The sequence below is a fragment of the Biomphalaria glabrata genome, chromosome 2, assembly GCF_947242115.1.
Source record: "Biomphalaria glabrata chromosome 2, xgBioGlab47.1, whole genome shotgun sequence".
NCBI lineage: Eukaryota > Metazoa > Mollusca > Gastropoda > Planorbidae > Biomphalaria > Biomphalaria glabrata.
Genome location: NC_074712.1, coordinates 40,222,127 through 40,239,291, shown reverse-complemented (window position 1 = coordinate 40,239,291; position 17,165 = coordinate 40,222,127). Strand labels below are relative to the sequence as shown.

At 36.1% G+C, this 17,165-nt stretch overlaps 1 protein-coding gene and 1 long non-coding RNA gene across 6 annotated transcripts in view; one reads left to right on the top strand and one right to left on the bottom strand.

The window, feature by feature from the left end:
- LOC106071070 (transmembrane protease serine 11A-like) overlaps window positions 1-17,165 on the bottom strand; it is a 156,328-nt gene that overhangs the window by 76,547 nt on the left and 62,616 nt on the right. For 4 of the 5 annotated variants that reach the window (XM_056020516.1, XM_056020515.1, XM_056020514.1 and 1 more), the window contains 3 exons: window positions 8,675-8,956; window positions 7,733-7,891; window positions 7,102-7,384 (listed from right to left, as the gene is read on the bottom strand). In XM_056020516.1, the coding sequence (XP_055876491.1) occupies window positions 7,102-7,384; window positions 7,733-7,891; window positions 8,675-8,956 (724 nt within the window). The remainder of the gene's footprint in view (window positions 1-7,101; window positions 7,385-7,732; window positions 7,892-8,674; window positions 8,957-17,165) is intronic. The other variant, XM_056020517.1, reaches the window with a different exon arrangement.
- LOC129924602 (uncharacterized) lies at window positions 15,592-17,071 on the top strand. The gene is made up of 3 exons (XR_008776601.1): window positions 15,592-15,802; window positions 16,233-16,300; window positions 16,589-17,071. It is a non-coding gene; the product is annotated as an uncharacterized LOC129924602 (long non-coding RNA).

The window sequence follows — 17,165 nt, the reverse complement described above, 5'->3', positions numbered from 1 at the left end:
GTGAAGATGACATCACTCTAGGAATTACGTAACCCAGTATTACATCATGCTTGTATACAGAAGGAAACAAACAAACAAGCCCAGTTGTTATTATTTTGGTTTGCGGTATATCATTAAAAATATAGACGGTACTCTTAAGCATAAGTTCAATGAACTGCGTTTTTATTACAAAGCTTATATCAAACTCTCTCTCTCTTGTCTGTCTGGTAAAAAGTTTGTACACATTATTTCTTCCACACCCAATCTCAGATCAAGATAAAATGCAATAACTTGTTAAAGTGATTAATAAAGTAAAAAAACAACAACTTCTTTCGCAAGCTGCTCTAAAGTGCTTATCTTTTTTCAACAGCCGCACACACACACACACATACACCAGCAGAACTGATATTTGTTTAGAATAAGAAATGGCAGAATAGAAATTTGTTCAAAATCAGAAATATCAATAAATAAATTAAATGTGTTTTGAATCAGAAATACCAACGCAACTAAAATTTGTTTTGGAATTAGAAATGTCCAAATAGATTTGTTGAGTTAGAAATTGTTTGCTAAGACTGAAACGAGAGCGTGAAAAAAGTTATACGTCTGCTAACTAAACTCCTAGGAGCATAATTCTATTTGAAACTCGTCTTCTTCGGCTCACTTTCTAGGCACTTACAAAATTAGTTTAAACTTTGAAAGTTTTACTTATTGCTAGAGACCTGGCGAGACAACTGTCACGATGTATTTGTGTATTAGCACACTGTGCTGTATGTTCACGTCGGCGTGATTATTACAAGTGGTGCAAGCATGAGTGGTTGACAGTTTTTTAATACAGGATTAGTACAAGGATACAATGACCAGGAATGACCACAAGATCAAGTATGCCACTTTTTTTTATCCTGCTATGCCCCCCCCCCTCGCCATCTTACCAAAGAAATGTTAACGCCGAAGCTTCTCAAGATCGAGCGCCCCAATTTAATCCGAAATCGCTTCTGGAAAATTCTAAAACTCATCAGAAACTTTCCCATATCGCCAGATGGCTGCTAGATTAGCTCCCCTCACCCCCCCCCCCTGACGGTATTAATAACCAATTCCAATGAAGTTGAACTCCTGAAAGACACTTTCCTAGCCACAGATTTGTTGTTTTTGAAATCCTGATCTTTCAGCCTCTTTGCACTTCAGTCAGTTCTAAAGGTGGCTGAGACGTACAAAGAAAAAGGGGTGGGGTTCGAAATCTCGCACCTGATTCGATCGAACTGCCTGCGCCGTTAGTACAGGTGGGCATATTTAGCTTTCGATTTCTACTATCACTTGTGATGTTATTTTTTTTTTTTAAATATCAGAATTAGTCATAAAGGGAAAAGTGGGGGGCGACTCGGTACAAAGATAAAGACGTGATAATCGTGGAACGTTTGATCGTAATGCTGCTGCCTGCAGATCAAAACTGAAACACACCTTGAGAAAACGTTATACCGCTGACCAGCGGAAGTGCGTGGGTAGAAAAGAAAACTTAGTATATGTGTGTGTGTGTGTGTGTGTGTATTTGCTACTGGTATTCGAATGTGTAAACCGTTATTGCAACAAAATATTTTCTTTACAAAGCTTCTATCAACTCACTCCGTCCGTCCATCTGTCTGTCACAATTTCTTGTACACGTTATTTCTTCCCCTTCCCATTCTCGGAACAAGTTGAAACTTTGCACACAATTATTTCGTTGTTCCTAACAAAATAGGAATCAATTTTAAAAAAAAAATTATTAATTAATTAGTGTCTATTAATTCATTTGTTTTGATATTGAGTTTGATATTGATTAAGGGAAATAAATATTTCTTATTTCACTATTAGAATGAAAATATTATATTGGCGATTAAAATGTAGATTTTGGTTTAGCTGTATATATACTAGCAACTAAATTATTTATTTGTCATTTATTAAAAGATCAAAAGTATCATAATTAGTACGAATTTTGTTCATTATAGCCATGACTTAAAGGATATAGGTCTACACTTTATAAAAAAAAAACATGGACCCAACTATTTCGTAAGTTAAAGTTCAAAATAAAATACTACTGGGGATTAACCGAACTAACAAAGTAATGCGTTGAACTCCAAGTTACGACTTCAAGTCTATGGCCGCAGTTGTATTCTAGAGACCTAGGCGAACTGTTTCTCAGTTTGAACAGTACATAGAACTCAGGTCTCATAAAAAAAAAGACAAAGCCTAACAAAAGAGGACAAATAAACTTAGAGATCTAGGCTTACCATGTCTTGGATGAAACATGACAGTCAATTATAGGTCGTCAAAATATCATCAGAATTCTCAGACAAAGCGACTTCCCACTTTATTTCAACTTAATAACTAATGAATGTTCAATATTAAAAGGGAACACTTTCTGCTATTTATAAGTTAGTTTGTGTGTTTAAAACACGAGATGTAAAGGACGGAACTCGATTGATAGACAATAACTAAATGAAACGAAGGACTCTTCCCAAAAAGGAGAGCATCTCCTCAGGGCCGGACTTAGGGTACTGCAGTCGCACTTTCATACGCCCCGCGCTAATGCTAGGTGTAAATTTTAAATTAGACCATTTTAACTTATATATAATAACAGGGTTTCCGCGGTCTCCTGATTTTCCAGTATCTCCTGTAATAGCAAAATATACGAAAAAGTCCTTGAAATCTCTTGAAATTATTAAATTCTGAAAACTCATATAAAAATTTCCAGAAAAATAAACAGATAGTCATTTTGGGGTACCAACCCTAAGAGAAAAAAAAAGGCATTTTCAGTTTTCACTTAATAAAAATTTAATGCAAAGACGAATATATTTTCTGATACAAAATCTTAATTTCGACATTATGCTTATCCCTACCCAGACTGGGCCCCGCGCAAACCGTTTCGAATAGGGCTCCGCAATTGTTAGGGCCGGCCCTGCATGTCCTCCTTTTGCTGAACGTCTGGTAACCCTAGGTAAAGCACATCAGAACCTGTTGGTATTGTAGTCTTTTGCTTGAGAACTGTTGTATCCAATTAACTTTACCCTATTGATTGAGAACCTTAAAGGCGAAGAGATCTTATTCAATTCAGTCTTATTGCCAGGCAGATGAGGAAAGTTCTGGTGGTGTGTTGTGCGCTCTGTACATGTCATCTTGATGGTCCAGGGTTCGAACCATGCCCTCAGCCATTCCCATCCGTTCTGCGAGAGGTAAACAAAACAAACAAATGTCACATTGACCTGACAGTGACATCTTTCCCTCGCAGCACGTATCAAAGGACAAGAAATGACATAAACCTTATTGAGCCGGAAATGGGACACAAAGAGGGGGGAGGGAGGGCTGATGTCTAATACAACGGCATTGGTGTAGGACTTGGTTAGCGCAGATAGGTCAGTAACACGCCAGGGCAAGAGCAACAAAAGAGAAAACAAAATGAAAGTCGGTTTGTCGAGTTCAAGGTCACGTCTGTTTAGGGTTGAACCAGATCTATGACGTAATAATAGAGCAACTGTTGCCCGGCGATAAAAAGTTGGTCAGCCTCAGTGTTTACCCAAGTGGCTTTTTTTTTCATTCATCTCTCTCTTACTTTCTCTATCGTTCTCCCTCTCTCTCTCTCTTTCTCTCTCTTGCTCTAGGTTCCCCTATAAATGTCCTTACAAGTCTTCATTTTTAGCGGCCCTCGAAAGGGGAAAAGACGCTATTAGTTTTGTGCGAAATGTCTGTCCGTCTGTCCGTCCGTCCCGTTTAGATCTCGTAAACTAGAAAAGATATTGAAAATCCGACATCACAATATTTTAGACCATTCAAAGTTCTGATGCAACGGCTACTTTTTTTTTCTGAAAGTGAAAAATCTAATTTTTAAAATCAGTTATGCAAGCAGTTTTTTAAAGAGAAAAAGCTAATTAGTATGCATTATAAGTTAGACCTAATTTAAAACGAATAGTAATCTTATAAACTTCATTTTCCTGAACTTTGTTTTGCTGAGCAGCAGGAGTATTCGAGATTCTGCCTTTTCAAAACAATTAGATCAATTATAAGACATCAGTTGGGCCAGGGGAGGCGCGGTGGCTGAGCGGTAAAGCGCTTGGCTTCTGAACCAGGGGTCGCGGGTTCGAATCCTGTTGAAGACTGGGATTTTCAACTTTGGAATCTTTGGGCGCCTCTGAGTCCACTCAGCTCTAATGGATACCTGACATTAGTTGGGGAAGAGTAAAGGCGGTTGGTCGTTGTGCTGGCTACATGACACCCTAGTTAAACGTAGGCCACAAAAACAGATGAACTTTACATCATCTGCCCTATAGACCACAAGGTCTGAAAGGTGAACTAGTTAGACCAGGTTCACATCTAACTTTGCATTCACTTGCACCTATCCTTTGATCTGCTGTACCGTTGGGGCACTACACAAGATCTGTCAACCTTCTTTCTCCATTCTTATCTCTCATTTGTCTTTGATATAATTTCATTTAAATGTTCTTTCTGAAAATATTGAAGACTGACTGGGTGGACCACTTCGGGGGCCGATTTTTAGTTTGTGTTTCAACACAAACTGTCTTTGTAATCTTGTTTTTTATTACAACTATTTTTTTCAGATTTTTAGCGGCCCACAAAAGGGGAAAAGACGTTATTAGATTTTGTGTGGAATGTCTGTCCGTCCGTCCCGTTTAGATCTCGTAAACTAGAAAAGATAGTGAAAATCCGACATCACAATATTGTAGACCATTCAAAGTTCTGTTGCAAGGGCTACTTTTTTCTTTTCTGAAAGCGAAAAACCTAATTTCATAAATCACTTATGCAAGCAGTTTTTTCATAAAAATACACCACTTTTACAACTATTCACTATTAATAGTAACAAACACAGGGGGCTCTTTAGTAGAGGAGATTAACATTTACCATATTTTTAACACATTTATGCATATGGTTTTAGATTTTTTTGTAAAAAAAAAAGACATTTTTTATTTTTTACATTTGTATTGCTAAATTATATAAGTTTTGTCATATTAACTGTTAAATTTACACACACAACTTTTACTTTTTTTTAAAGAGAAAAAATCTGTTTAGTATGCATATAAGATGGACATAATTTAAAACAACAATTAATAAGTAGTTTTTCATATTATCGCGAGAACTGAAGCGCTGCACCATAGTTATAGTTCTAGAACTCTTCACTAAAGGAAAAAAAATGTTTTTGTTTTTTCTTGAGGATTTGAATAAGAGATTGACCCTTTACAAAACAATTAGATCAATTAGATACTCATTATAAGACATCAGTTAGGCCAGGTTCACATCTAACTTCACATTCACTTTCACCTATCTTTTGGGCTGCTAGACCGCTGGAAAACCACACAAGATACGTCAACCTTCTTTCTTCATTCTTCTCTGTCATTTGTCTTTGATAGAATTTCATTCTGATGTTCTTTCTGAAAATATTAATACCTGCCTTTTTACCTGCCTAGGTGGACCTCTTCGGGGGCTAATTTTGTGTTTGTGTTTCCACACAAACTGTCTTTGTAACCTTGCTCTTTTCAAGTTCAGATTTGGTTTGAGTTGGTCCTGACATTTGTTTTAACCAACAATGAGCAAAGTGTTTAGAAAGGAATCTAGCTTCTGTCTCTCAGGATATATCACAATATTGCATTTTATTTTCCTTTTTTTTTATTCGCAATTATAAGTGTACTTTAGTTTGCTTAGAAATGTTTCAATATAATTTCTTTTTCAAAAATAATTTTTTTCGGCCTGTGCACTGGATTCAACGAAAAACTATCTGTTTATGGATTTGCCTCAAAATATGGAGATCTCTAGGTAAAAAATAATAATAATAAAATAACTCACTCTTTCAACAACGTACGCTAGCAGGAAGTGTACAGAGTTTCATATTTACGATAATTTTATTTTTCCACTTTCGGATTAGGGGATGACTCCCTGTCAACTTCATACATTTGATATAGCGATATTTAGTATTTATTTTAGGTTTTGGTTTTTGTTGTTGTATTGTTGTTGTTTTTTTTTTGAAATACCTGCATTAACGGGCGTCAACATATATATATATATATATATATATATATATAAAGAAAGAGAGAGAGAAGGGGGAAGAGAGAGAGAGAGAGAGAGAGAGGAAGAGAGAGAGAGGAAGAGAGAGAGAGAGAAGAAGAGAGAGATAGAGAGAGATGAGAGAGAGAGAAAGGTAGGTTTACAAAGAAACAGGCATACAGACTGGCATAGATAGATAGATAGATTGATAGATAGATAGATAGATTGATAGATAGATAGATAGATAGATAGATATATAGATAGATAGATAGATAGATAGATAGATAGATAGATAGATAGATAGATAGATAGATAGATAGATAGATAGATAGATAGATAGATAGATAGATAGATAGATAGATAGATAGATAGATAGATTAGATAGAGACAGTTCGAATTCAGGTCTTTGAACTTAAAAAAAAAAATAAATGCATTTAAAAAGCGATCACTATAACATTCACACAGATACCTCCTTCTTTCACACACCCCCCAGCCCTATTGCCAACTGGTCCAGACAAGTGATAGGATCATAGCGTATTGATCAAGCTTAAAGTATGAAATTGCGTTAAACGAAAATAATTGGTAAAAATATTTATTATTGTTAGTCTAGATCAGAGTTTCCCAAATTTTTTCCTTAACGGAACACTTATCACATTCTGAGTATTTAGCGGAACACTTTGCTTTTTTTTTTGTAGAGAGCTTAATCACGTGGTAGCATACTAATTAATTCTTCCAGTAGGTCGTGGTACACCTATTTAGGCCTTGCGTCACACTAGGGCTCCGCGGAACACAATGTAGGAAACACTGGTCTAGATGTATGACACATTTAATGACATGTCTGATCCAAACTCACTGATACAACTACGCTTAATATAACCTTTTTTTTAAAAAAGTATTTGTAATGTTTTTCTTGTTTTAATATTTTTAGTCTTTGAACCAATATATAGTCAACAATTCTTAAATTGGCCCTTGGGCCTTACTTTGTATATCTGCTTAGTAGCACAATAGACGTCTTTTAAACAAATGACGATAAAGGCTGCACGACAACTGTTGGCTTCCTTATAGTGATAAATAGTTGACGACATCTCTTGTAATACTTACTTTTGTTAGTCCTGTTGTCTAGTTTGTTTTTGGGTTTGGAATGAATGTGACTTCCGTTGGCGGTGACGTCAGCGGCCAACAGGCTGGCCACGAGGCTGTCGTCTTTGCTGTTGCTATCATATTCGTTATCGTCTGCTCCCCCGGCAGAGTCGTCTTCATCGTCGTCCCCTAGGTCGTTCTCACTGGCGCTGGAGTTGGTGCTGGTGGATTTGCCCATGCCGAGGGGCTTTAGACTGAAGCGGTGCTCGCACTGAGAGCCTGGGAATTGACACCTGCGTTCTTCCTGGGGAAGGAGAGAAATTATTGTTTAGTTTTTGGGTCTTTTTTCAGATACTATGTGATAGAGAGATGAATAGAAACCACGGGCCACAAGAAGTCGCTGGTTACAGTTACAATTTACGAGGGCATTGTGAGAGGTTGTTTTGTTTTTTTACTGAATTTATAAATTAAATATATGACTGAATGTTTCACTGAATTTATGAATATATAACTGGACATATGACTGAATATATGACTTGAGTTTTTTTTACTGAATATATAACTAAATATATGACTGAGTGCTTGACTGAATATTTGACTAAGTGACTAAATGTTTGACTGTACAGATTGGGGGGGGGGACATTTTTTTTACCTGAATGTAGGAGCGAACGCATATAGACTTTTGTTTGCATTCCCTTTGACGGCGTTGCCTGCACGAGCGAGTGCAGGGCCCCCATGCTGTCCATTGGGCGTACAAAATGTCGTACAGGAGCTCTTCAATCAGACGATTTCGCTTCTGCATGCCAATGACCTGTAGAGTGGAAATAGGTCAATGAAACCATTCACTGAGATATTTGCAGCTACACTGCAGCTATAAGAACAATGGCTATGGACTATATTGGAATATATAGAAATATAAAACACGTCGTGACACTTGTTCTGGAGAAAACGTGCCCACGACATCGGCCAACAAACAATTGTAGAGTCTAGAAATGACTCGTAACCCTTTTCTCAAGTACATTGTCTATGTGATTTATTTCAACCCCAGAGACAGTCTTATTAACATAAACATTGCCGTTCAGAAAGGAAAAAAAAAACAACAACCAATGGATCAGGTACATCTGAAAGACCTTCATTGAAATTGTACATATAGTGAACTTGGACTGATTTGGAACTTAGGCCTAGAGTTTCTCATTCCTATGTTAATTTGATCACAGGGTGATTATGTTCTACAAAAAAAAAATGTTCCAGAAAGATCTTTCTTACTCTTAGAACTTTCGTACATCTTTACAGCTAGAACAATCCTTCACCCAGTCCTGGTTAGTATTGTCCTGCGGCCAGGGCTAACGGTGTCAGGCGGTTAGGATTGGTGTTGCCATGCCGTTATAGTTAATGTTATCAGGCAGTTTTAGGTAATCTTGTCACGCAGTTATAGTTAGTTTTATTTTCCAAAGAAAGCACGTTTGTTATCCACAATTTTAAAGAAAGAGAAAAAAAAATAATTAGACATAGTCTAGGTTTTATACACAGATCTAAGTTTCATATCTCGTAGACTTGTGGATACGGAACCGAAAAGAAACACTACGATGCTTACAAGGTCAAGGCCACCAACCTTGTAGGTCAAAGGGTAGCAGGTGCCTTTCTCCTGAATGCAAGTCCTTTTCTCTTTGACCCAACTCCGGCCGCACTCCTCCGGAATGCGGCACCTTCTGACCCTGGTCTGGTCACACTTTCTGGTGCAGGATGACCACTTGGACCACTCGTTGTACTTTTCACAGAGCGCTGCGGCCATGTCAATGTCCATGACGTCATCACCGTTCCCGCCTTTGTCAGGCTCCATAGAGCGCGCGGCCTCTCTTCGAGCAGACGTAAATTCCTGAAAAAAAAAATATATATTCTCATGAATAGGGGGAAAATATATTAATTATTTTTATAAGTTCGATTCTATTTAAAGGAAATATAAGCTAATTATAGAGTAAGAATATATATATATATATATATATATATATATATATATATTTACATATATATATATATACACACATATTTATATATATATATAAGCATACAATTATTGAACATATAATAGAAGAAAGTAACATTTATATCTACAGAAAGAAGAATAAATGTCCTGATGATGTTATGTTTTTGTTGTTATGGTTATGATTCATGAAGATTGTCTGGAATCACCTCTACCGTTTCTCCCCTGCATGACCGGGCGACAGTTATGTCTATATTATTATTATATATTGAAATTGTAATGTTTATACTGAGCTTTTTTCCCCACCTTTTCTAGCTCTAGTAGCTAACCGTGTCACTGGTTCGATACCCGAATTGAACACCAAACTTTTTTAAAAATGAATATATTATATTTGAAGTTTAATAATAGAGGTATAGTCTTTTGAAAGGAGAAACAAAATGAAATGTTTTTCTGGTTAAATATTTTAAATATGACAGATGCACAGAGGGCAGAGGCTTTTTGTTTTTCTAGACAAAAGAAAATTCTTTGCTCCCTCCGCATGTTTACTTGATTGCCCCTTGACCAAAGCCACTTGCAGTGGCGTACACAGCGTGGTCTACAATACTAGCTGACTCTCTCCAGCCTCTCCCCTGAACGCAAATTTGATACTCTCACATTCTCTCCCTTGAACGCCGTTCACAATTTTTATTCCTACATTTTTGACACCTTCGACTGACCTTGAAATGTCTATAGGCAACCTTGACCTTGATCAGACCTAATCTTTCCGTGGTAGTTTTCTTGGTATACCTTCGTGATGATTTTAAGTTGTTTTTTTTTTTAAAGTTATAAACTATATAGGTTATGCCTATAGATAGATTCGTATTTTGTAGAATAATAAGGTCAGGTTGAACTGGCCTTGATTTAAGAGTTTACACCAGGCCTTTCGTTTGTGCCTCAGGTAGTCTTTTAAAATAGAGTTAGTGGCCTTTCGTATTGGAATGTAGGCCGCGTCACGTTTAATTGTGTCAAGGTTTAGTTGTCGTAAAGTAGCTCAACTATTAGTACAAATTGGAACATCAGTCCCCTGGGTCATCACCTAAGGTAAATAAACTGTGTTGTCCCGGAGTTGTCCGTAAGAGTTCAGATGGAAACTATCCATTGGTCACATTCATATCACGTGAAGGGGGAACGGGGCGTGTCCAAATGACTTTTTAAAAAACAAACTTTGATCTTTGGTTCTCGACACGTTGTTGATTTGGACAAACCCGGAAGAGGTGTATCTGTTTGTGGACATGGCGTGGGTGTAGGCCTGGGGCGGGAAGTATCATGTCTGCTGTCCTTGATAGTAAATCTGACGCTCGCGGGATGAGTCTGCAAACCAATAACCTTTAGTCTTGACCTTGACGTCACAGTGGAAACACTTCCTGTTTCATTGTTTTCATTACTGAATGTGTTCAGTGCTGGGTATTTTACACTAGATCTAGTGGGGTGTTTTTGTTTTTTAACTATTAAAAATAATATTTATACGCAGTGTCTCGTATCAAATTGTAAAGTATTGCAAAGAACTTTATAAAGTGTATCATGTGTATGAGTTTCAGTGGGCAAGTCTCGCTACTAAAATTGCATCCTCCACCTCTTGAAAGAACTCATGACATGCAACCAAAACACTTTTTAATCATTTGAAACATCTTTCAAAATCAACAATTGCTTATGAAACCGAATCTTACCGAATATTACCGAGTTCCTCTAGCCAGATATATATATGTGTGTGTGTGTGTATAGATCTTCTAAGGCAACTAAGTAATTATTGATAAGTTCCTGGACTAAAATAACTGGACTAATTCTTAGTGGTCATGGCAACACAACAAGTTCATCACTTCTTAGTTGTACTTTTGGATCTAGTGGGGTCCCTGAGTTCAACCAGTAGTTGTACTTTTGGATCTAGTGGGGTCCCTGAGCTCAGCCAGTAGTTGTACTTTTGGATCTAGTGGGGTCCCTGAGTTCAGCCAGTAGTTGTACTTCTGGATCTAGTGGGGTCCCTGAGTTCAACCAGTAGTTGTACTTCTGGATCTAGTGGGGTCCCTGAGTTCAACCAGTAGTTGTACTTCTGGATCTAATTTGGCCACCGAGTTCAACCAGTAGTTGTACTTCTGGATCTAATGTGGCCCCCGAGTTCAACCAGTAGTTGTACTTCTGGATCTAGTGGCGCCCCTGAGTCCACCCGATAGTTATAAGTCAAGTACAAATGGCGTTAACCCAGTAGTTGTACTTCTGGATCTAATGTGGCCCCCGAGTTCAACCAGTAGTTGTACTTCTACTTCTAGTCGTAATCAAATTTTAAATCAAATTTTAACGAACTAGATTTAAGATACCGTTTCTACTGTTTACGTAACTGAATAACAATTGACGATGTATGCGAAGTGCCAATTAAAATCTTATTTAAGTGGTAGTTATATTATTCGGAGTTACATTGTAATTTTTTTCAGGAGAAGACAATACACAATTTGAACCGATTTATAGAACCTGAGGGGTTACTCCTTGAAAATTTTCGCGCCCCCAATGTTAAGTAAATTTAATTATTAAATTATGTGACGTCATTTCATTTTTTAAGTCGAAATAGTTTCTACGAGAGGGCTCTGGAACAAAATCGATTTTTTAAAAAGCTTTTTCTTTCTTTTTTGTATTGAAGACATTTCAATACGCTTCTAGATGCACGGTGGCTGAGTGGTTAAGCGCTTGGTTTCGAACCTGGGGTTCTGGGTTCAAATCTCGGTGAAAACTGGGATATTGAATTTAGGGTCTTTTAGGGCGCTCCTAGGTCACTAGGTCTGAAAGAGGAACTTTACTTTTTTTTTAAACAACTTTTCCCAATGCCCCGTCTTTCTTACTCGAGAACGGTCTCATCTCTGCAAAGTGACGTACGATCGTTATGGTGACGTCATTCTTGTGTAAAAAAAAAAAAAAACCAGGCCGCAACAAGACATCTTGCTGAGCACGAGCTGGAAGGTAAAACGAGATGGAGGGTAAGGCGACCCAGTTATGAAGTCCTCAAACGTAGTATCAAAAGTCAATGTCTAGTATGGTAACGTGTTATTAAGGTATATAGAAAGTTATGCATAACAGGCTTACAGATCCTCGTGAGTTTCATATACTATAAAATGTTTATTGATACAACAGAAGGAGCAACCATGAACGTACGGCCTCGATCCAGTCTTTTTCTTCTTTCAATGTCACATTCATCTGGGATTAAGAGATTTCCTTTTTTTTTAAAAAAAAATAATAATATTTGTTTGTGTAAATTGCGTTAGACATACAAACAAGATAATTTTATTATAATGTGGCAATCGAATGAAAGCACATGGTTATGAGATACTATTTTGAAGTGCTATTACATTCTTGTGCTTTTTTTTTTTTCATTTACTTTTTTGTTATTCCGTAGAAATTGACATTGCCAAAATGGCATAAGATAAAACCGTAAGTTCCATGTTTTCACAACATTAATGTTAACATCGTTCAGATATTGTTCCAACTTGACGATCACTAGGTTGTCTATTGTCCTCTGGTGTAGCCACACTTACGTACACATGTGTAATAGATGCCAAACTATAACGAGGTCCTTGACATTGGGATTCTTTCGAAAGGAACTGTCTTTAGTTTCTATGGAAGCCCAAAAATTCCGAGAAACATAATGCTATTTGTTTCTTTGTTAATGCGTTTACCAGCTGACAAACATGAATTTCAATTGTAACTGTTTTTATGTACAACAAGGTGTACTTAGAACTGGGCTAATCAACGTACAAAATACTCCTGTACATCACTCCTTCCTTATCACGCTGTTTATAAGTCTTGCGCCATTGTATACAGGCTGAGGGGTTCAAAGGAACTTTATTACTACTATGACCGTTTGTCCAAATCACTAGTAGAGAAGCCTCCACCGGTTTACAGATGTTATTCTGGATTGAGGCTAAACACCATTGCAATGAGCTCATTTAGTGGACTAGATCAAATGTCAATTGATTAGGCTTTATAGTATTTCGGGTCTGGCGCTAAGTTTTTTAAAGTTGTTTTTTTCTTTTAAAGGCGATAAGATTCAATTTAAAGTCCAAATAAGATAATTTTTTTTTTAAATTATACATAGGATTAGTATTTAAATTTATTTTGGTATCTCACATTTGAATAATAGTTTTGAAAATATATTTTTTTAACAATTCGAAGAAATTTAAAAATCAATGAAAGAAAAAAATATAATATGGCTTTACATCAATGACTTATCAGCTAATATAATTACACCAATATGACTTCATATCAATGACTTATCAACCAATGCAATAAAAACCATTTAATCAATGACTTCAGAAGGAGTACTTGTATGTATTTGTTCTAGCGTATGGAATAATCTTTGTGTCTTTCTGAGTATTTCATTAGGTTTTGTTTTTCTATTTGTAAATTATGGTTTAGAGTTTTATGTATTATAGCTACTTAACTTTTTATTCTTGTGTCCTGAGGAGTCTCTAAGTATTCGTTTGTTATGAATCTCAGTGCTCTATTTTGCATTTGTTCTACTTTCTTTATGTTTTCGTGAGTTGAGGGGTCCCAAACAGAGGATGCATATTCTATTGGCCTAACTAAAGTTAAATAGCATTTTAGTTTTTATGTTTCATTTGTAAAATTTCTTCTAATAACCCTAATGTTTTTGATTTTTAAATAATTTCCTAAATATGGGGATTTCATAACTTTTCATTTATTATTACATCTAGATACACAAGAGAGAGAGAGAGAGCGAGAGAGAGAGAGAGAGAGAGCGAGAGAGACTACAACCAGACCTACCAACCGTCACAGACTATGAATGGACTCTGGACTGATTGGTCCCTCCAGCCAGAAGTCATGCTCACAATTATTGTGTGAGTTACAATTTTGTGTCATCATGTTTTCCCCCCATTTGTTGTAGAGTCGTGCTGAGAATACTGAGATAAGATCTGCTTCGCTAGATTCACACTTAAGTAATGATCTGTCTGCTCAGACAAAACAAATCATTGTCTCAGGAAGACAAAAAAAAGGTAAAATGTTGATCTTAGAATAGGAAGTATGACGTTCGTTTGAACAATAAGATCTCTAAGTAGGAGCTGCGAGCAGCATTCTTTAAACATTGACCCGACCACACGTAGATAGTCTCAGAGAACAGTTTAGGTTTTGTTGGGTCTTCTGAGGTTTTCTTTTTAAGTTTAGACTGAAAATCAATATTGTGGTATATTTTTCTGTCTAGTCTAAATATTTACTCAGAAAAAGAGGGGAGGGGGAACGGGCTAAGAAGAAGAAATTCTCGGTTAATTAATCTCAAGAGTCGGAGTTATTCATGGAACTGGAAGCCGATAATAGTGAGATAAGAACGTTTTTTTAAAGTAATGTTGCCAACTTAAAATGATTGCGTGTGTTTTTAAAAAAAAATGCTAACCGTTAGCTACTGAAAGTCGCGCCAAAGAATTCTAACAGAGCACTGAATTATATTTTCTAAGTTATACTAACTAGGTTTGTCATTTGGTAGGAGATAGAACGGACTAAATTTAAAAAAAAGAAAATAATTATAGCGAGGACACATTCTGGGGGCGTACGAGACACTCGACCTTCGCCCCCAAAATGGCTTCCGTATGTCTGCGAAAAAAAATGGATATGGTCCTAATTTTCGGTATCCTTCAAGGTTGAACGTTACTGGATTAGTATCCATATCTGCCATGTTAGTATCCATATCTGCCATGTTAGTATCCATATCTGACATGTTAGAAACGATGTGTTCGTATAGAGCTGTCCTTCCTTAGTCAAGACTAAAGAATGGAAACAAACGTAAGATTAGCCAACAAATCGTTGTCCTGTTCTGTGCCAGCACATCCCATCAAGGAGACGATCAGGGGAACATGCTAGCACACGAGTCTCCTCATGTCTAGTTGAAACAAAACGATGAATATCGTTACAATCCCTCCTATTAGCTTGCAAACTCTTCATGGGTAAAAGTTGGAAACTGGACGTGTATTTTGAAAACGGCTCTATTGATTTTCCTAGAAATTTGACAATTTGTGTGTATCTTTGGGGACAAAAATAACTAACTAATTGGCCACGCAGTGGAAACTCTGGTTTGACCGTTATAATTGTTCAAAATATAATCATCTTGAAATTAAATTCGGCTTAAATATTTTTATTTTTATTTTGGACACGACTTCACCGGGGATTACTTCACCCACATGTTTAGTACTATTCAGTAAGGAGTTCAGTAAATAAATAGACAACCTGATGTAGAACTCCTGAGCTGGACTGTCCATTGAAGTCCATGATTGTTCATAGCTCACTGGAGAGACTTCTTTCAATAAGGAAACATGACAAGAAAGAAATAGATTTAGAAACTAGACCATCATCAACTTCATACAGTAGGAACTGATTTGCAAAAAAAAACAAAAAAAAACTGTTTTCTATGTTAGTTGCTTTAACTAAGGACAAAAATGTGTGTACATCTCTCTCTCTCTCTCTTCTGCTTTGTAATTTATCATTGATTTTTCCATAGACTATATATTACATGGACTGCCAACTCTACGCACTAAGCCTATATTTTTCAATAAACAAGTCCCGTTCACGGAGGCGTCCTTGGTTGCGTGGTAAATTGACTTCCGGTAGATTTTTTTTTACGTATAAAGAAACCATTCTCGAAGATTTTCACCACCACTTTTACAGCAAATCATGAATGGAAACTGAATTGTTAAAGAAGATGTTACAGAGGTAAGTGTGCACAAATCAATTTCTGACTTAGATCTATAACTGTAAAGCTTTATAGCTGATTTTCTTAGCCAATATAGACTAATTAGCCAAGCCTGTATTTCGTGTATTTTCTTGTTTACGACATTGATTGAATTGAGGTTCTTGTGAGAGCATACCCTGCTCTTGATAGATAATACCGGTACCTAAAAGTCTTAGAGGAAGAACTGTCAAACTTTACAGTTCATATCATGTGAAGCTAACAGTAGTTTCAATAGCTTATTTGGACAGACAATTTTCACTAGTAAAAACCACTTCTGCTTAGTGTGAGCATATTGCTAAATGAAGTTCATATTTCTATTACTTTCTACTCAAGTCACCCAAGAGAAATTTTATTTAAAGCGAAAACTTTTTATAATGCATTTTTCATTGTTTTTGTTTTTTTTTACTTAAGGAGCATACTACTTCCACAAACCTGATTTGATTGTCACTAACTTTCAAATTGAAAGGGATCTACTACAAGTGAGATTTTCTTTTACTTTCTCCAATAACATTGTGTTATCAATACATGTATCACTTTAAATTACTTGTAATTGTGAAATAATAGGTAAAAAATCTCCTTAAGTACATGTTATATTTAATCCTATGCATAAAATTTATTTACATAAAAAAAAATCATTAAAGCAGGCCTAATTGTAGAGAAAAAATTATTTCTTGTGCATTGAAATCAACTTTAAAGATGCTGTCCATTGTTGTAACATAAAGTAGTCTTACATTTTTTAATTAGCAAATATATACTTTTTTTCTCAGCTGCTCATGAATTTCGAGATTTTACAGCTAATAGAGGAACAAATTTTATCTGCTTCCACTTAGCCAAACAGCATGGAAATATGCTATTGTAATGAGTAGAAGATATTTGTCATTTAGAGTATCATGCAACAGCTAATTATCAGTACACACATTTCAAGATGAGGAAAAGAACAGTATAAGCTACATTCATTGATGCATTATTTATACAAAAATGTATAGTCAACCCAGTCATCACTCCATTTTTTTATGAAGCCAGTTACAGTTACCATGAAGGGATGAAATTTCAGATAATATTCTGTTTATTTCATGAAATGAGAATAGGCCTACATCAGAAATTGAAATGGTCATCTTCAGTATTTAATGTTTCATCTAAAAATGATAATTATATTAATACATATTTGATGTACAAACAAATGAAAACCATTCAAAACCATTTTTTTTTGTGAAGTATAGATGATTAAACTTGTAAGTGTCTGAACAATACTACATCGACATTAACTTATTATTATAGACTTTTTACAGGAATGTATCTTAAGCTGGACTGAAAGAGAAAGTTGCTATAATTTAAATAATAAAA